The sequence below is a fragment of the Heliangelus exortis genome, chromosome 2 (assembly GCF_036169615.1).
Source record: "Heliangelus exortis chromosome 2, bHelExo1.hap1, whole genome shotgun sequence".
Taxonomy (NCBI): domain Eukaryota; kingdom Metazoa; phylum Chordata; class Aves; order Apodiformes; family Trochilidae; genus Heliangelus; species Heliangelus exortis.
In genome coordinates this window covers 120,909,744-120,931,186 of record NC_092423.1, presented here as the reverse complement: position 1 = coordinate 120,931,186, position 21,443 = coordinate 120,909,744, and the positions used below count along the sequence as shown (strand labels likewise).

The window sequence follows — 21,443 nt, the reverse complement described above, 5'->3', positions numbered from 1 at the left end:
GAAGGAGAGACGGAAAATACTGGATATGTTAATCTGAAATTTCTGAATTAGTTCCTTCCATGCCCCACCTATTGGCTGTTTGTTTTCCATTAATTTCTACGAATGAAATCTGCTGACCTAAGCAAGGAATTTGTTTCAGAAACAGCTCTGTTTAAATGCAAGGAAAGTACATTCCGAATGTGTAAACTGAGCATTCATGGAACAGCCAATTTCTAATGGTACATTTGCAATCAATCAGGGAACAGAAATATACCATGTGTCAAACCAAAACTAACCAACAGAGCACAAAAGTTTAAATATATTAAATATTGTGAATGGATGCAGGTTGAGCAGCAGCACCAGGAATGAGCACAATTTCTTGGAGGATATCTCTAAAACAAAATAAATAGAAAGAAGCTGATTTGAAAGAGAAGCAACATCCCTCCATTTAGCACTTGGCCATATATATAAAAGACCAAGGCATGGTTATCATTCCTTGGGTTACCTCAGTAGGCAAATGTAGAATCTGTAAAGGCTTACATCAGTGGGACATCTACAAGATGCTGCCTTGGCCATTTCTACCAACTGTTGAATCCCATCAGCATGACCTTGGCTTGCAACACAGCTGATAAATCCAAACCTCCAAACTGCATCAAACAATTAAGTTTACCACCCAAAACTGAGGAAACAGTTGTTCAGGTAAAAATCATCTGCATCTTGGAGACACCCTCACCTCAAACACAGATGATTCTCCCTTAATGGTCTTGGGCATATGTTGATCAAGAAGGGTGACAGACTAGAACTCAGCAATACTCCACATGGGAGCACATGAGTGCACCCACTGGGCTGATGAACAACCACCCCAAACTGCCCCCACCCCTGAGTCCTCCCTACAAAAAAAGAATGGAGTCACTCAAGAGTAACTTCATTTATTGCTCTCATGGCCTTCAGCTATTCATCAATACCACTTTATCATCAAATGTATCAAGAGTATCCACCAGATCTACAATAGTACGCATGTCTTTAATAGTGTTCAAGGAGTAAAGAAATGCCCTGATGCCTGTGTCAGGTGCAGTTAGCAGCACTGATCCTCCCTGTCATCTTGCTTTTAAGTACAACAATTCAACATGCAGGTGGATTGAAGGGACAGTAGTTTCACCAACTGATGCCTGAATGTGCATATTAAGTCAGTCCTAATTTGATTCTATCTTCTGCCAAGACAATGAGAGCAGGTTAGAGATCCCAAGTCAAACTCTCCGTCTTTTTCCCATTGTAATTGACTTCATATAATCTAAAACACACACACACATATATATATTAATTTCAATAATTAATACAATTAGTTGTGCACATGAATATTTAATGAGCCTGTCACTAGAGGTTAAACAATTTAAGGGACTGGCAATAGGAAACAATATTTATTTCATTGGTAAGTTTAAGGATACTGAAAATGGAAGAAATAAAATATCTGTTCCTTCTTATTGACAGTACAGGGTTATTCCCTACAGTGATTTGGCCAGATTAAAAATCAGCATTTAAATAGAAATCACCAATTCAAAAGGGTAGTTCAAATCTGGAGTGATTACAATACTTTTGCCTGCCAGCTGTCTAGCAGTCCATCATAAATGGTATGGCACTCTTACTCTGTTTTTTGATGAGGGTATGTCTTCAAAAGTCACTATTGCCCTTATCAGGATAGTTGCTATCAGCAGAAAAGCCAAGAAGTGATAGCTCAGGTATGAGTAGCCCTCCTCTTTACCCTGGGACCGTGCTTGCCTTCAAGGCATTCTACTGGGAGATTCTGCACTGGTACTCTATATTTAGCAGATAGATGTTATCTGCCCTTTTAGTGCAATATTGCACTAAAAAATTCACTAAAAATTTCACAAAAATTTCACTAAAAATTCACTAAAATACTAAAATATTTCTTTAAAATCAATCCAAACTTGAGACTGAACAGTTTAAAGATACTATTAAATGGCAAAAGACTTCTGGCAATTACAATTAAAATCAACTCAGAGGATTTGTACGGTGTCTAAATTAATTTCACTGTGAATGTTACATTTTGACCACCAAGTAAAAGTTAACTCTTTAAAACCTATTTATAGGTTTTGATATGTATCTATCATTGTTTAGAATAATATTTATTATTATTTACAGCAGCATGACTTGCACAAGTTCCCAAAGGGTTAATGCAACTAGATGAGCTGAAATTCATGAGCATAATCCTAAACAAGTGAGTTGAAGTTCTATCAGGTCTATTTCATAGCATCAGGGATTACTGCTAGCAGTCTAATCCTACTGAGCCTAAGGGAGGTACGTTGTATTGTATTTGAAATCCTGGCCAGGAAAGAACGGAAGGTTAAATGGGTGCCTTGCTCTGTAATCAAATATCACAGGCACTACTTATCTATTCAATGAACAACTAACGTAGAAAATCAATTAGGAAACAAATAGCTTCTTCTTTTGAATTTTTTTTACCTAACAAAAAGCGAGAGAGTGAAGAGTAAATGGTTTCATACTGTATGTTTAATGAAGCTATATCATACTATCTACTATAAAATAAGTCCACATGTAGACTGGCTAACATTAACTAGAAGGCACAAAACACCCCATAGCAACTGCTGGTGCTTAATGTTATTTCTTTAAGTGCTATGGTTATTTTCAAGGCTACTGTGTATTTGAGCACTGGCAATTGAGCACCTTCTCAATGTACAAAGCAGCACACAGACACCACGCATACAAAAATATTAACTGACTGCAGATAATTGGACTGTGCTCAAATGAACTCACAAATACATATCCGGTTGTTTGTAACTGAACATCTTAAATTATGTATCAGTTGTGAAGAGCATTTCTTCAGCTGTGCATCATCTTTTGTTCACTTGGTTAAAATCCCAGGAGTACTGAAAAAGGCTGAAACTCCTGCTGGTCTTTGTTCCCAGCAGGGAGAAGTCCCTTTTGGTGGTCTTGAGGTTAACACCCTACCCGCCCTCTCCCTCCCCCCATACCTGTCATTTTGAATAGACTTCACACTTTGTGCACACAGACAAGCAGCCTGACCTTGGCCAGCTAGCTTGACCCCTGGGCAGGAAGAAGATCACATCTGGTTATTAATATTGGGACAGTAAAAAAAAAAATGTAATCTTCAAGGCTCTCAAAGAAGCAGGCTGGCAATTATACAGTATGCACTGGATGTGAGTTAGGGAGCCTGATATTATGTCTGAGAATGCTAAAACATTCATTTTGCTCTGATGAGGAGTTTCAAATATATTCTTCTTCTGTATCTCTGAAAGCTGGTATGAGCAATGGCCCAAAGCACCTAAGTCTTCAGCTTATCTGGTCTTACATTCCCCAGTTTTTAGTGTGTTTTGCATAATTTTATAATGTAAAATATTTGCAGCTGAAAACTGATGTAACTATTTAAAAAAGCCATGATTTTTGCAGTAGAGGAAGGCAATGGAACAAAACCTCTCAATATTACAACTGTGCTAAACGTGCCCCCATTGCACTCTCAGAATTTTTTACCCCTATCCAAACTTTTTAGTTTGTTCATTCTAGATGCGTGTATACTAGGTGGCTTAAGCACACACAGTTTATATAATTGGCTAAAATATACAGAAACACGTTTATATGTGCACGTGAAATACATTATATGCACATGCATGTACACAAAGCTTTATATAGTATAGATTTAAGTGTTGTGCCTGAAATCTTAGTGCCACAAAAGTCAATGGAAAATTTACCTCCCACTTGAGTTGTGCCAATTCTTAACACTTTAAAACAGCAACACAGAGTCTCACTGAGGGTTGTACAGAGAATTCCAAACTTCTGTTCAGACACATTTATATGGGCAGGTAATTATTTCTACTTGCCCCACTAGTTATGCCTAAAAGAGGATGAAAGACCATGGACTCAAGCTCTTATATGCTGTTTCTTGCTGGCATCCAGACTTTATATTGCTGCCACAAGAATGATTTTGGACTGGCAGTGTGAACCCAGCATAGGTTCATCCTTCACAAAGAATGTTTCAACCCACCAAGGCACATGTCTGTATCCATCATGTGGACAGTAGAGGAGCATGGTCTTCTGAGAAGTCTCAAGTCAGTCCTAGAAGATGGTGTCAACACAATCTCTGTGCTTGAAAAAGACCTGAAATTGTAGTCATTACTTATACTCTCAGCCCAGATAGCTAAAATCAGCTGTCATTAGTTTGGTTTTGCTGTAAACCACCATCCAGTCATTTTCCTTGCTTCCTTTCCAATGGAAAAATTTCTTTTCAAATTACATTGGGCCAACACCCAGGATGGGCCTTCTACCAATGATGTGTTAATCTTGTGATCTGTGAGTCTGAAAAAGCAGTTTTATAGCACTAGAGGTGGGAAATTTCCAGCTTTCCAACAGAACACTAGCGCTTGTTTTTAGCTCTGATAGGCCTTGAGATGTCAGACCGTCAAATTGAAAAGCTATTATGTATGGAAAAGCTATTATAGGGAAAAATGTAAGACATTTATAAAATATATTAGTCACAAAGTCACAGTGGTGTTTTTTTCCCTTTAGTATTAGTGTAGCTTGGCTTGGTATGTGCAGCCATATGAAAAAAGTGTATTGATACAGTTAGAAAGCACTCTGCAAATTTCTAACATATTTTTCCTAATGCAAAATATGCAGGAGGTTCAAAATGCATGATAGTTTCCTGTGGGATGGTCAGCATACCTTTTCTGTCTTTATTACTTAAAACAACACAGCCAACTCAAGCTCAAGACAACAAAACCTTTATCCCACTCATCCCAAGTAATCAAAATACATATTTGATAACGTACACAAACATTCACACATGTATAGACAAGAGAAAATGAGAAATATTATTGGCAGAAAAAAGAAAAAATATAAAGGAGTTCTGGGCTTGGCAAGAGGGAAATCTGGCTAAGTACTGCAGAAATTACACCATTCCAGACGTAGATGGCACTGTGAAAATAGACACGTACAGATGGTGGTAGAGCAGGAAGAAGAAGAATGTGGTGAGGTGGTAAACACTGGCCGTGTGTGTGAGCAACTGAGGTTGCAGAGAGTAAACCAGGAGGTAAGGATGACACTATGCACAGTCCAAAGAGAGCTGGCATTTTGGAGTGAAATTCCAAGCTTGAGGCAAGAGAGGAAATGTTTCCGACAGGTTGGGGCCTTTCAGGGTGTAGGCTTTCTGGTTTTAAATAGTAGCTGCTTGAAAAATGCTCACAAATGTGGAATAATTTAGGAGGAGAAACAGGCTGTGGATGAGGTGACAGTGTGTATGCTCATGAAATATGCCACTGTTATCAGTATCGAGTAACTTTTTGATCTGTAAAAGATATTTAGGGGGTGGATTTTGTTCTAACGACACACACTCTGTGTCAAACAGTGGAACTGTTTCTGTGAGAGGGAAAATACTTCCAAATTCAAATCCTCCCCTCTTTTTCACACCCTCTTTGCAGAGAAGTCTCTTTGACTCTTCCTCTGTAACTAGCCTTTCTCTAGAGCACCAAATGGAAACAAATGGAAAAACCCTGGAAATAAACTCTGGGACAAAACCAGAAACAGTAACCATCAATTTCAGCAAGAAATTACCCAAATAACAGAACTTTTTGAACTGGATAATTTCTCACAGTAGTGAAAAACCACAGTAGTCAAACCACAGGAGAGCCATGTCCCAGTCAATTGACACAGTTAAGAAACTGTCATTTTGGAAAACTCCTAGGCCAATTCTATCCTTGGAGTAACACTACTGAGATCAGCAATACTAAAACAAAGATAGATTTGTCCCACATTCTAACCGTTCCTCTCCTCTCGTCACCATTTTAATAGGAAAAAGACAATTTTTTTTTTAAAGCTTCAAACAAATCCTACAGAGGATAAAAGGTCACTCAACTAGTAAGTACCCTGTAGTTTTTCTGCATCTATACAAATGTTTAGATTTTTATTTGACAACATGACCTAACCTGCACTAAAGAAAACACCTCATGGACCCTCCTTGTGGCATTGACAGCTGAATATCTTACCCTTATGGTTAATTTATAAATAATCTTCACCAAAAACTAAGGGTCAGGTGAAAAGTTGGGGGCTGAGATGTTTGAATGAGACTCTGGTAGTTGTTTCATTAACTGCAAAGAACGACCAATGGAAACAACTGCAGTAGTTCATCCAGCCCAGAATGCACTGACACAACCCAGACAGGCTCCCTGTAGGTGAGCACATGAGAAAGGAAACCTAGATAAGCAAAGGATCAAAATAAAGGACTGCAGTCAAAAGCTACAGTTTGTGACAGCAGCAGCTGCCTTTCTGTCCCAGATAAAAGGTTCCTGCAGTCACAAGCATACCCCGAGATGGCTCTACCCAGGGAGCTCCCTGCTCCCTGGGAAGGGGGAATTTTACTCTCATCTTGACACACTGCCCTGGGCTCTAGCTACTGCTCTTTCCAGTCTTTCTCCCAACACATCATCTGCCTGGCATGTGGTGAGAAGGACAGGACACACACACAGCTGGCTCCCTACCAGCCAGGGACTCCCTGACATGAGCAGAGCTTCCCTCCCCCCACAGCAAGAAACTTGCATCAAATCTCCAATTTCTCTAGTTTCATTAATGGCAGAAAGGGAGCTGAGCCAAGGTCAGAGAAGGCTGTCCTGTGACCACGTCCTGTGACATGGCTGTCATGTGCATGTCACACGTTTCTTTATTTCAGGTTTTCTCCAATAACTAATGCCTTCTTGTAAGAGCTTCAAACAGAAGTAAACTAGCCTATGATGCAAATTTCTGGAGACAGTGAGAAATCTTTAGAATTACTTCATTCTAGTAACTGAAAGGACGTATAGGCATGCTGGAGAGCCCTTTTTACAAGGGCCTGTAGTGATAGAATGAGGGGGAAAAACTAGAAGGGGGGAGATTTAGGTTCAATATTAGGAAGAAATTATTTGTTGTGAGGGTGGTGAAACATTGTAAAAGGTTGCCCAGGGGAACTGTGGATGCCTCATCCCTGGAAGTGTTCAAGGCCAGGTTGGATGGGATTTTGAGTAACTTGGTTTCATGGGAGGTGTCCCTGCCCATGCAGGGGGTTTGGAACTAGATGATCCTTAAGGTCCCTTCCAACCCAAACCATTCTATGAGTCTATGATTTTATGGGGGCATAGGAAATAAAGAAGAGAAAAACCTCAACAATTATGTACTTTAATTTTCCAGAAAGGAGTGGGAGAATCTAAAGTATTTCAAACCTAATTTTCCTAAAAGATATTTAGTGAGCTCAATATCCATCCAAGATAAATGCATATCAGCATGCCTCTTTTGCTTTAACTAATTAACAGTATTACAGGGTTCAGTAGTGACATTTCAGCAGTAATTGATCCTCTGATGCAATTTTTGTGTATTTCAAACTAGCCGATACATCCAGCCAAGAGGGCTGGGCAAGGACAGAGGCCGGCAGTCAGCACAGAGGAGCTGGTCACCACCTGAGCATGACCTTGGACCCCAGGACGCTAAATCCATGCAATTAACAACAGTCACTAACACTCAGCATTTCTGAAAATCAGACCCCTTATCCCTCCACTTTTAGCACATCCTTCACCCCTGGCAGGTAGTACAGCTAATTTAAATTCAGGTAGCAACTGCCCTAAACTGGTGTTCATATATACACACAAAGGGAATGGAAAACTTCCTGGCTTGCTCTGAAATTAGTATTTCGTTTGAAATTCCCTGCTGACTTGGTGGGGAGGTCATCCACCATCATATTTTCACATTATTTTGCACTACATACAGGGTAACCTAGTTACTATATATTTCTTTCTCTTCTGAACCCTAATGTGAAAGGTTTTAATGTCAAGCAGCATGAAGGCCAGAAAAATCCAAAAGTCAACACAGCTCCCACAGTATGAGTTCAACCACAACAGACATCCCATCTGTATTTCATGGTGTACCTTAATAACAATCAATAATACATTAAAGTTAGCATGTACAGTACAAAAAAAGCACATTACAAAGAGTCCATTCGAGTTCACATGCAGAAACAACATCTTTTCTGCACCAGCAAATGAATATGGGGGAAATATTAGCAGATAGAGGGCTAATTAGCTATTTCTGTTCTTCTTAACAAATAGTTAACTGCCTTCGGGTATTTTCACCCCAAGCCACTATGTACAGCCAAAAATGTGGGAAAGCAACAACAGTCAGCTGTCTGAAGAAAAGGCAATGTGGCATGGGGGTAAACTGGATGATTCTTTCCTTCACTTTCTTAATATAAGAGGGAAATTAATTCTTTCACAGGATAATTCAGAGCTGGAGTTTTTCTCTCTCAGCTAACTAAGCAATAAGTGGCCTAACCACTTAATGTAGGCACCTAACACAGGATGGAAAAGTCACAGATTAGAAACGGACAGAAACAGAAAACAAGCTACAGGAACTATCAAACCCTTAAACAGAACAAAAGATACCTCTGGGTCTTCTAACATCAAGCCAGGACTGTTCTTCCAGGAGGCATAAAAGAATTCATGCCAACAAAGACCAGCCAAAAACCAACAGGCCTACCAGAGAGGTTTAAAGCTAGCTGAGGAGGCAGGTGAAATTCATAACTGACAAAGGAATCCAAGAAAATATATATTAAAAGGAATAATTTGAAACAATCAAACGAGCTACTGGTGTCTCAGTTAAATGTAGCTACTCCGGGACACTCAGGCGTCAGTATTAAGGGGAGCGTGGGAAGAGACATGCAATGAAAGGCAACATATTTCCAGCACAGGATGGAACAGGATTTGTTTAAAGCAGGTTATATTTTTGGATGCACAAGACACATGACGGCAAAATCATACAGCTCCACTGTGAACAGTGTATTCAGTTCTGAAATATCTGTATATGTCAAGAAAAAAATTAGCAGAAGTAGAAAGAGTTCAGTGATCAGTGATGGGATTAGCAGAAATGTGGAAAAACTTCCACTAAAAGCAACAATGAATAGATTGAAATTCTTTGGCGCATGAATAGGGTAAATAAATGAGAGAAATGCTGGAAAGATCATAAAATAATAATAAAGGTTATTATGAAGATACAAAGATTACATAGAAAGATCATAAAGCAAGTAAGAATACAAGATCTCCCTGTGTATTACCAGATGAATAAACAAAAAACCCCTTAAAAACTTAAATGAATGTGAGATTTTAAGAGCTGAAAACTTATATATATATATGCAGGTTGCATTAACCTGTGGAACTCCTTTCCGCTATCTGTGACTGAGCCACGACTTCAGTTTTTAAACAGATTTTATGTTTATGCATATATAAAACCATCCAAAGACCACTTTTAAGAAAAAAAATATTGTGTATTGAGTTAATATTATGTTAATTCATTGTTCATCAGTTACAGAGAACACACGAAAGGAAAACTAATTTACCTGTGTGAGCGACACTATTCCATATTTGCTAATGAAAGATTTTTTTTTGCTCTTCTCTGAGAAGCAATTGCTGTTAGCCAGTCTTGAGCAAAGAGATTAGATAAGGTGGAATAATGGTATAATTTGCTGTGACAGGACAATGATTACATACTTTACCTATCAATGTGTTGTTGCTTCTAAAATATTCTCTTTTGTTAAGGACAGCTTCTGTGAGAGATGTACTTGACTAACTTTATTTCCAATGGCGTATTTTTCATTAGGAGAGGTTGGAAAGATGTCTCATGATTAAGGGACCTAGAAATAGCTTCAAACAAGAAATAAGTATTTTTTACACCCAGAACAAACCCTAATGGTTTCATCCCTAATGATGTCTATAAGAAAATTATGAGTAACTGGGAGGAGAAAATAAGACCAGAAATGGAAATCCAACCTTTACTACAGAAGACACCGAAGTATATGGGCCTTTGTACAGTGCTATAGTGGGTGACAGTAGCAGCCTGGGATATGTATGGACACACACAGTTTCAAATTCTGTTTAAGCTCTTGGGAAACATCCACTTTTGTAAGAAAAAACACCTGCCTTTTTTTCCTCCTCCCACTACACCCTCTGTACAAGAAACCCAGTCTCCAACAACTGGGCAACTCCTGCCCTAATGCGGTCATTGGGAAGTATCTGTCTAAGTTCTCAGGAGCATGAACACCTTCAGACTCCATGTCTAACTCATTCCTCCCAGTAACAGACACTCTATTAAGCATACATACAGATAACTGTAGGCAGACAGGACAGATAAATGTTTCTTCACATAAGTGGAGAAATTAAGTTATATGCATAACTATGCTTCTATAAGGTCTATTTAGATTGCCAAACATTGGGGGTCAACCTCTTACCTCTGCTTTGTTAAAGACAAGTTTTCTATTTTCCCCAAATCCATGCTCTGTTTCTTAGTTCAGATAGTACTGAGCCTACCTTCTAATGCTACTGGAATAAAAAAGTACTAGAAGTAAAGGAGAGACATTTGTTTCGTTCCTGTTGTGAACATATGAGACACAAAGCTTTTGTATCTGCAAAACACAAAAGCTGAGGGAGCTGGGATACAGGCTTAAACTCTGTAACATGAGATTTCCGGTTTCTTCTTTTATTGATTACCAACTCAACTCTCTGCCTTATAAAAAAAAATATTACGTGGCTACAGCTATTCAAAACCAGCATAGCTTTTGTCCTTTGTATAGGCTAAAATGCTTAAGGTAAACTTTATCATTTTTTTGATATTTCTGATGTAGCTGAGGCCACAGAATATGAGCTGTTCAGTGAAGAGCTTAGGAAAGAGAAGAAGTGCACTATAAAGACTTCTGGATCTGGGTTCTACATGCAACATGTTGAGTCACAGATGATCCCACTAACCTATATCTTACTTTCAAGAAATGAAAAACAAAAAACAAAAAACAAAAAAAAACCCAAAGCATTCAAAGAGACTACAAGGTATTTAACTGACAAAGTGTTTGCTGTTTCTCGAATACCATCAGAAGTCCTAGTGACTATTTCTGAAGATTAGGAACATAGGAACAGGGAGGCAGAACACATTGACAGCATATCCAATTCATCATTGCTTATGAGACTATCTTATGAAGCCAGAGGCTGACAAAGGATATTCACAACTTAGGTACAACACCTATTTCAGAAATGTAGAGGCAACAACATTAGTCCTATAGACCAACACAGTAGTGCCATCAAATCTGCCCAACGACTCTAGGTCACAACTTTGATAAAATTAGTTTCAAACTATTTTTGAAGCCTGTGACCCTTGTTCTCTGAGGGATAACTTCAGAAGAACCTGCTGTGATATATCCCCACAGGGTCCTGACTTCCTCCTGGGTCAAATATTTTGAGTCATACAAGTTCCTGGACAAATAAGGACATTAGGTTTTTAGAAACCCTTGCAAGTTTGTCCTCTTTTTTTCCACTAGCTTCATTCTTCCTAATTTCCAGTCATTCATTAGCTGCGTACATATCTGCAAATGCCAAAGGGAGTTTCCAAAATAGTAACAACTAGATACTAAAAGCTGTCTCGGTAGTAAAGTAAGCCTTTTTCCATGCTCTCATCACTAACAGACACAAAGAGCAAGAATACCAAGATCCTCCTTAGACTTTGTTTCATTGTTCTAGCTGTAAAAATATCAAGCTTCTGGTCATTCACAAAGTGTTTATTCAATTAGAAAACTTTAGTATTTTTGCCTCAAGCCGTTTCTCGGAGAGCAAGTTTTTGTCTAGGTTACATAGAAAATAGCAACATTGCTGTTTGAATGGGATGAAGCTACATTAGGGGAAGTTCAGATTGAACATTAAGAAAAGGTTCTTCAGTGAGAGGATGGTCCATCACTGGAACAGGCTCTCCACAGTCAAAGCAGAAAGTCTGTCACAGAGTTCAAGGAGTGTCTGACCTTAGGAGTCATATGATTTAGTTTTAGGTAGCCCTGTGAGGAGTGAAGAGTTGAACTTGACGATCCTCATAGGCTGCTTTCAGCTCTAGATATTTTCATTCTATGGCTCTATGAATAAGAAGTGCCCTTACTTCTCTTTTGCCATTAGGACCCAAAGTTTTGGATTTAGTATCAGGACAAGAAAATCAGTCATACCTGGTCTGACCCTTGAGCCAGTTGCAGTTTTACAGGATTTCCCATGGAAAGCATCTTTCTTCTCAACAAAGCAATTTGGAGTCAATTGACCTGCCCTACTCTCCCTGCCAAGGACTGCTATAGGCTAAATCACAACTTTAAGATCTCAGTGGAAAAATTGTTACATGTCAAACGAAACATGAGATGATATAGACCATTGGAAGTGCCTGATAAAATTCTGGTAAGAAGAGTTTTGACTCTAACCCTTTGTTTTAAACAGAGACACCACAATACATTGGTCCTGAACTTTCTCTGAATAAGGGTAACTTATTTTTCTATTAAAAGTTTGGGCACAAACTATCCCTGAACAGCAGACTTTGTGCTGCATTTATAACAGAGGTAGCTTGGTGGTTCTGCACTCCAGGAGCAAAAGAAGCAAAGAAGTGGCATATGTTCTTCATCTTTGGAAAAATTTATAAGGGAGAACAGAGGTTACAAATAAACATTCTTCTTTGGGCAGATTCCTGAATACTGTTCTTACATGCTAGGTTGCCTGCACACAATCCAGCAATAAAACAGTAGCTATGTATTCATGTATTTTAGACACATGAATCATGTTAACAGCATGGTTTGATTAATGTTCTGAGATAATAGTTTTAAATAGAAAAAAAAAATGTCATTTTTTGTTAGGCAACTCATGTGATCAAATATCCGGTCTTGGAATTTGATTAGTATACACCATTCATGGCTTCCATTAGCAATATGTAGTTTCTAACTCATGCATATAGGCAAAGAGTATTGCTCATATTCTTTGAATATGACAAAACCATTTTTTTTCCTATTTTTTTGTCACTGCTATTGCAGTAGGTTGCCCCAGGCATGGGAATCTGCACACTTCATCATTCAAGGACTACCTTTGCTCAATTTTTGTTTCCTTCAATGCCCCCTGCCTTTAAAAGCTAAAGATTATCTTAATGCCTTCCCTCCCACAGGGATAGTAGCACAAAGAGTTTTCCCTGAGGCTATGGTGCACAATCCTCTGTGTATCTGTCTGCTGCAGAACTGCTGGGCTGGCACCTTCTGCTGCCGACCAAGGAGGTCATTTCCCTGACATCCTCCTTGATGACTGTCCACAAAGCAAAGGTCTTGTGCTTCTTAGCAAAGCTTCACTTCCTTTATAGACCAGCATGAGAGTGTGCCATCATCATTCTACACTATCTGCCTGTATTAAGTACACCAGCCTTACAGACAGAAAAAAATATTACTAAGGGGTCAAAAAATATTACAAAGGGGACAAAAAAGGGTCAAAAATATTACAAGCTATGACTTGCAATTTATGTTTTATTAAAAGAAAAACTCTATCTACATTAATACCATTACCACTGTATTCTATTTTTCCCACAAACACACAGGAATTTTATCCAGTAAAATATATCTCCTGCATCATGCCCAATTCTGCCAGAGACAACAGAATTGGTATTGCTGAACATTTCACATCATCATTCCTTACAAAATCTTTCAAAACACTGCTCCAGTGGTATCCAAAAAAAAAAAAAAAAAAAAAAACAAAACACCAAAACCAAAAAAACATAAAATTAATTTGTCTCTCTAGCAAGACAGACATGCACAGAACCAATACAGTCTCAAGAGCCTTGTATCAAAAAGCTCAATTCTCAGTTCTGAACATAGGTCTCTAGGGCTTTATTCCCAACAACCCTAACAGTATGCCACCTTCCCATGATTCCAGATTTCCCTGGACAGACTGACAAATGCATAGACCAGGGGAAAGATTCTCCCAAATCCCTTGTCAAAAGCCAAGCTGAAGTATGCGTATGCATGTCAAAATACAACTCTCCTCTCAGTCTTTTTTTTTTTTTTTGTCCTCATTCTTAAATACATGGAGGAAATGGTAGAGAAAAATCCCACCTGGGAAAGTCTGTTATACTGTAATTAAAAATTTTACAGAAGACACCTGTAGTGTGTTGCGTAATACCAGATAAAATCTCCTAAGGGTAACAAGAAAATCTATGTTGCAAGGCTGGGAGAGAGTGGCTGCTAAATCCATAGCTGCAATCTATTTATGCACATATATAGAAGCATTCACATTTATATAATGCTCTTACATATACTACACACTGCATCTCTACTTTGAATCTCAGTCAGAAATAATTACATATTTCTCTTAATGTCAGAATGAAAGAACTCCAGGCACAAAACCAGCTGTTACACAGCCATTTTGTGTGTTGAGCATCCTGAATAAATGAGGCTGATCCTCTTTATGCTGCTTTTTCTCTCCTGGTTGCTCAGTCTTCCTGCTCTGCAAGAGGAGCTACAAGCTTGGGTTTCACTGGGTAATCTGCACATTGCAAGTCACATCCAAATATTCTGCTATAGACTTCTATCAAAGAGTAATTTTATTCATGCTCACCTGTCGTGGACACCATTTCAATGGAAAAACATGGGGATTCTCTAAACCACAATTTTCTCCTTTAGCAGCATACCAGAGGCTGAATACAATGTATGCTATTTTTTACCTGGACCATTATGTATGACTGAGACCCCCAAAAAATTATTATTAAATTAAACACATAAGAAATATAAAAAAATATTTCTTTACTATTATAAATTTAAAATAAAAAAGAATAGCATTGAAATTACTATTTTGCTAGTCCACAACTCATCTGAGGGTTTTTTTATTTTAAAAATGTACTTGTCTAGAGTGCATAAGTACATACAGAAGGCATTTATGTTATGTATAGCTAAGTATAGCTGACTATGCAATGTGTCCTTTGAATATTCACTCTCCTTGTATATGTAAGCACAACAGCATAATCCAAATTACAGTAACTAAAATTTGCAGTGGCAATTAAATTTTGTAAGACATTTAAAACCTTAAACGAACATAAACTTGAAAGTACTATAAAAATTGAACTATCCTCCATCGTGTGGTTTATGTTTGGCAACAAATTAAAATAACTTTTATCACTGGAAATAGCTTTCTTCACCTAAACAAACAACAAGAATAAGATTAAGCAAAACATGCTTTGGCTCCTCAGATATGCAGACATATTCCAATTTCCTTTCCACAATGATTTTTATGCAAATCAATGCTGCACAATCTCCTGACCTCTTTTACCATCATACTGGGACAAATGACAGTTCAGTAATTGGACTGGCACATATCTAGGACATTTTATGTTAAATTAAAAAGTTAGTGTAGGACAATTGAAATGAAAAGAATGTGACTTTCTGTTAATTCTGGGCTGATCAAGTATCAACAATTCATGCCAAACGGACTAAAGCAAACAGAGTGATTTGGATTGCTAGTCCATTTGTCCCTGTATGCATGTACTTCACACCCCCTACCTCAGTTGTTAATTCCTAACGACGATGCTTTCATCCAGAACAGGGATAATGAGAAAAACCCAAGCAGTGTTCCTTGGGGAACTGTTACACTAAAAGTTACCTAAGGACTAAATCCCACTTGTGCCTCCTGCATGTGATAAAGATGAGTAAAGCGTTCAATATCCCCCTGACTTAAAATCCAAATATGCAAACAACATTATGAAATCCAGACAGACTACTCTGCTTTGCTGATGACAGATACAGGAAAAAGCTAGCTGAATCAAGCTTTTGACTTAAAACAAGCAGAGAAGTGGACACTGCTTTAAAAAAGTGGTGTATACCCCAGCTGAAGAGCAGGTGGTGCATGGTATTTGCATTTCCTGCAGAGGATGCTAGCTAGCAGGACCAACCAGCTGACCGTGAAAATTCTTGGCCCTAAGTGACCCAGGGACAGACTATAAATCCATCCTATAAAATATAGTAAAAGCCTTGTTTGTTCTTTCACTCTTTCAATATATGATGTTATACATTTGGGATTATCTCATTTTATTGGGCTCCTTAGAAAGCTGTTTATGATCATTTGTGGACAAACAAAGGCTCATTGTAAACTCTTTTAAATAAGTTGGAAGGTCAGTATGAAACAAAGGGCACCACTTTCATGACTGCTACGTGCAAGCTATGCTCGTGTGTGTAATATTACAATGAATTTCAGCAAAGGGATAGAGTCCCAGCTAATCACAATGCTAACATATAACTGTATTGCATTAGCAGCCCAAGAAATTCCTATTGAATTGCATACATCTGAAAACAGAAAGACGTGCTTGTGCTGAAAGTTAATTATCTTGGCAAAAACTGTGAGGGCCAGATTCTCTGAAGACATAAACACAAAGCTCTGTTTTACACTCCTGAGGATCTAATTCTTTGTTTATTCAGATAACCTCCATCTGATAAAACTTACCATTTGGATTCACTAATTTGCCTCACTTATGGTATCTACAGTTAAGTAACACAATTACTACTCCATTTGTGAGCAGGAAAAAGAATACTACAGATCTACAAATACAAGCTTTGAAAGAGACAATCGGCATGCTCTGCCAGGTTAAAAATGTTAATGCTGCTGCCTTCTGCCCTAGGCAGAGGACAGGGTTTTTGCAAGGACAGTTCTGACTGACATTCTTTTTTATGAGTTCAAAATAAAACATTATGGTAAAAATGAATACAGCTTTGTTTGTTTCTTCAGTCATTGTTAGCAATAGACATAAAGGTATTCTGCTTTTGAGGCCATATGGAAAGATCATCAACACTTTCTGCTTCTGGGTCCTTTGCCAAATACCGTATCCCACATGCCTTTTACCTTAAAACATAAAAGAAAAGGTGTTGTTCTGGTCAAATAAAGAAATAATTTTTACTAGCATACGTCTAATGTTAAAGCTGCCTAAATCCTGCCAAAGACATTAAACACCATCTGCAAAACAGATTTTCATTAAATTGATCAGTTTAAAGTTAAGCAGCTAGGCAGATGATGCTTTTGAGCCAACCTTTAACCTTTAACCTTCTTAAACTGAAATCAGGTCACTCCTTTTGGGTAATACGTTTGCCATTTAAGAACGTGAGAAGTAAAGTGATCTAACCAAACTGAACTGACAATCATAGCATTAATAGTGTTACGGATCAATATTTTGTCAATAAAGGGAAAACCAACGTAGTTTTCACACAGCTGAGTAATGCTCTCCTAACTGTTGCCTGTCACTATCCCTGAGCTCCTAAATAGTTGCATGTATTACCTAATCTACAGTAAATATCCAACATAAAATTAATATATTTTAGCTCCATTATAAAATAATTAATACTTTTATAGAGTAATTTTAAATATTTATTTATTATTAGAAATTGATCCTGTCATTCAGTTACTTGGTTAACTAAAATTTCTTTTCATCCACTCTAGTTGACTTCACAAAACATCTATCCAGTGTTTATTTATTTACTAAAAATATTTAGAAACTATTTTATGACCGCAGTACATGATATATGCGGCCAAAATCTATTTCACTAAACTATAAAATGCCTTCCTTAAGAGCAGTTCCAGCTATATGTGCTTCATGCCCCCATGGAGAAATCACTGTCCTGCCTCAGCTTCCCAAATCTGCAGAGGTTGAATGCTTCCTCCTGCAGCATGGAAATGCACTCTGTTGCTATAGTGGCTTTCTTTGTTTACTTGTGGAGTCACTGAATGTTTCTTGATGGATGCTTCGAAGGACTCACAACTCCTGTGTGGTTTGATTTGCTAATACCAAGCCCCACCATTCCAAATGTAAGTCTTTGGGAAATTCATTTAGCCCAAGCTGAGTTCAGTCAGGGTAAGGCACTCTTTGTTCTGGTTCCTAGCAGCAGCATTAGCAACACCATTTGAATGCTGCTCTCCTGTAAGGAGCAATCAGGCCATTTCTTTTTTAAATAACTTAGAAAACAGCCAAAGGTTTTACTTTGCCACATGTAGAACCTAAGTCTAAAAGTGACATTTCTGTACTGCCTAAAATTATACAGCTTCAGAAGAGAAGCTCTGATGTTCCTGGCTGCTTTAAAAGCTAAAGTTATGAAAAGACATCCTTTTATTCCATCAATAGTTAAGCACAGGAAAAGAAATCAAGCTGTGATGGCAACACTTATGAAAGGAAAATTCACAAAACAATAGCATTTAAATAAATATAGATGACTAAAGAAAAAACTTTGAGATACTTGACAAAGAAAAGGAACAAAGTCACAGATTGTTTTCTGTGCTTTCAGATGGCTTTGGCATTAAAGTTTTTATTGCCAAACCATATTCACAGCACCTTAATTTTAAAAGAGTTAGAGGAGCTGCTTGAATATAAACACAATTCATGAATATTCGATATCAGTCCCAAGGCATACATCTGTTATTCATCCAAATTAATGTTCTTCTTTTCCTTAGGTGCTCCAAAAGTTTATCTGGTGTATCAAGACAAAAAAAAGTTTACAAATCCTGGTGTCAATCACTTCATCAAGACCTGACAAAACCGTCATATCTGCTAGCAGGTAACTTTACAGACTTTCATAATCTCATTTATTTCCACCTTGAGACCTGAATGTACACCCACAATTAAAAGTAAAGTTTTCTGTGTGACACACAGAGATGCTACATTCTGTTATAAAGCTCACACATCTAGAACAGCCTGGTTATTTGGGACACATTTTAATACTGTGATTAAATCTTAAAAAATAATTACACTAATATCCCACTTTATATTTTAAATAAATCATCGCTCTCCTTCAAATTAGCCTTAAAATGAGATTATATAAAAATAGTGTGTGCACATGTGCATGCTATCTGCTTTCTGAAAGTTGTTCAGCCAAGTGGGGTTCAAATTTCCAAGCTCCTCTAAGAAGTCATGTGGGACAGAAACTTTTAAAAAAGCTGAGGTTCTCATTAGCAATCCGAGGGACAGATCTTCAAAAATATTTGCAACGCTACGGTTGCCAGCACCACACTTTTAGTTGTCCTTCTGTAGCACATGAAGTTCAGAGGGCATCTAAGAGCTTGCGAATTCCTTCTCCACTGAGATGTTTTTCACCATATCCAATTCAGAGGCTGAACTTCAAAGGTTAGGGATGGTCATTTACAGTGTATGATAGCTGCACCTCACAGGCATTGCTGAATTGCTCAGTCTTACAAATCAGAATCTGGCAAAGAAGCAGGTTCAGCAGCAGGACATTTTTAGAGATTAGGGCTAAGACCTCCTTTAGTATGCTAACTTAAATATTTTGTAGGACATGCTGTAAACCGAAACATATTTGACCAGGATTTCTCTATAGATTGAGCTGAGTGAGGGAACATAGTGCTGTTTTGAATTTAGGTTTGTATCTTGCAACTCCAAAGCTGCATCTGTAGCTTTGTTTCTTAAAAAAAGAGACTGGCACCTTATTTCCAGCAGTCTCTGAAGCTTTGGAAGTGAAGCCACCTGAGAAAAGCTCTCTGCCTTCCCATCTCCATTTCTGTAATTTCTATCTATGACATGGTTTGCAGCAACATTTCTCTGGGTGGTGGCATTATAAAAAAGATCATTAATACAATCTGGATTAACACTCCAAGTTATATTCAGACCAGATAATTTTAAAAACATGACTTAGAATGTGGACCTAACTTAGACTGTGGCTCCACAATCAGCAGAACTAGAGGGAGCAAGGAACCCTTTCATGGATGGCAGGGAGCAGGAATTTCTGAAAGCAATTCTACTGACGAGGCAGGGAAAACTGTGACACTATACTCTCAGTTCTTTTTGGGCTTTTCAAAACAGGAATTTGGATCTTTATAAAAACAAATAAGCACAGAAACTCCACCTCCCTGTAGTTAAAGAAAAATGCAATTTATATAAAATACATTATAAAATTAGCAGAGCAGCCAGCACTGTGGACAATACAATAGACCTGATCTTATGCTACTGCTGTTTTTATCCATAGTAGATCCACTAAGAGTACAAATATTAGGTAATAAAATCCATGTTGCTGCCTGCACATCCCGTGTCACCTGAGAACAACTATTTGAAGATGGTTGAACACCAGCAAAATATTATTTCTTGCTTAAAGTAGAGGTCTGCTGAAGCTCTTCTGTATTTTTTTCTGGATGTACATATTTTCAACATGATTAGAAAACCAGCATAGTTGCTGTAATCAGCAGATGACTCCTGATAGTTTAGTTATCACAGATTTCTAGTATAAATCAATAGATAACACTTGCAAAATGGATTTTCTAATCATATTTAGAGCTTGTTACAGTGACGAATGGTTTGCAATATTTCCTGAATTTTTATATCCCCTAGACAAAAGAAGTTTTTAATAAGTTACAAAGTTATTCATCTTGGAAATGAATGTGTTATAGTTTGTACATGAACCAAGACAATCAAGCCAATCCAGTAAACACGCTGCAGAAAATAAGTTAGCCCATAATTAGGGTTTGGAAAAAGTCATGACAAGTTGTGTAATAAATGGTATTCATCACTCCCACATATTCATTATAGCCACATAGTTTTTTCCAGTAAAGATAAAAATATAGTTACCGTTCTACTAACATATTTATCTACACCACACCCTTTCATGTTTGTGAAAAATCATTACTGGCTTGGAAAAGAAGGGGAGACAAAAGGATGACCATGCTTAATTTTGAATATTCTTGGTATTGCTGTGTTATATGGCATGTGCTTACTAAAAATACTGAGGTAAAATAACTTGGTTGTGATAGATTATGGCTGCAGAAATACATATGCCAGAAAGTGATCTTCTTCCCTAGGCATGATATAGAAAAATCATCATTCTCCATAATGTCCTTCAAGCTTCTGATCAAAATGTAATAGACAAAGTCTGAAAATATTATAAGAGATGTAAAACTCCTGTAGTCATTTATTATGGGTTAACTTTTTTTAAAAAAAAACAAAAAAAATCAAACCCCAAAAAACTTATGTTCCCTTGTGTTCACAGTACAAAAACTTGTGTTCACAGTATGTGCATCCTAAACAGGCCTCCAGGTTAATCAACATGACTCCTCCCTGACTTTCCTGCATAGTTTTTGTTTGATTATACATATTAAGTAAACATTTATTCTGCTGATTAATCAAAGTCTCGTTTGATTAGCAACGAAACAGTTCATTTCCTGGTCTGCTTGGTGTCGACTGAAATTACTGTCACTGGCTTACCTTGTACAGTTTCAGGGCTGCCTCGTGCCTGTGATTGGTAGTGTGTAGGCGCAATTTATCCACGCTGTTGGTGTAGTAGTCACAGGCGTTACATTTCAGGTGAACTGGGTTGCCAATGGCAATGCACTTCAGCCTCCACTCGTTAGTTTTGCCCCCTTCTTTAATGTGAGCCACCAGTTGATATTTCTGCATATGTTTGTCAGTCTTGCAGTGCAGCTGGAAGTTGGCTTTGAGCTGCGTGTTGTAGTTACAGAGCTTGCACTGGTAGATGTCTCCAATTACAGCCCTCCACTCCTCTTCAGGGAGTGAGCGTTCACTGCTCACATGCACACTCAGGGCCTCCAGGCTGTCAGAGGTGAATTTGTTGCAAACAGCACACTGGAATAGCTTCAGCGCTG

At 37.9% G+C, this 21,443-nt stretch overlaps 1 protein-coding gene across 1 annotated transcript in view; it reads right to left on the bottom strand.

Annotated features, from left to right (window-relative positions):
- ZFHX4 (zinc finger homeobox 4) overlaps nucleotides 1-21,443 on the bottom strand; it is a 150,834-nt gene that overhangs the window by 101,568 nt on the left and 27,823 nt on the right. Inside the window, exon 3 of the mRNA XM_071737811.1 lies at nucleotides 21,046-21,443. This exon is cut by the window's right edge and continues 105 nt beyond it. Coding sequence (XP_071593912.1) covers nucleotides 21,046-21,443 — 398 coding nt within the window. The remainder of the gene's footprint in view (nucleotides 1-21,045) is intronic.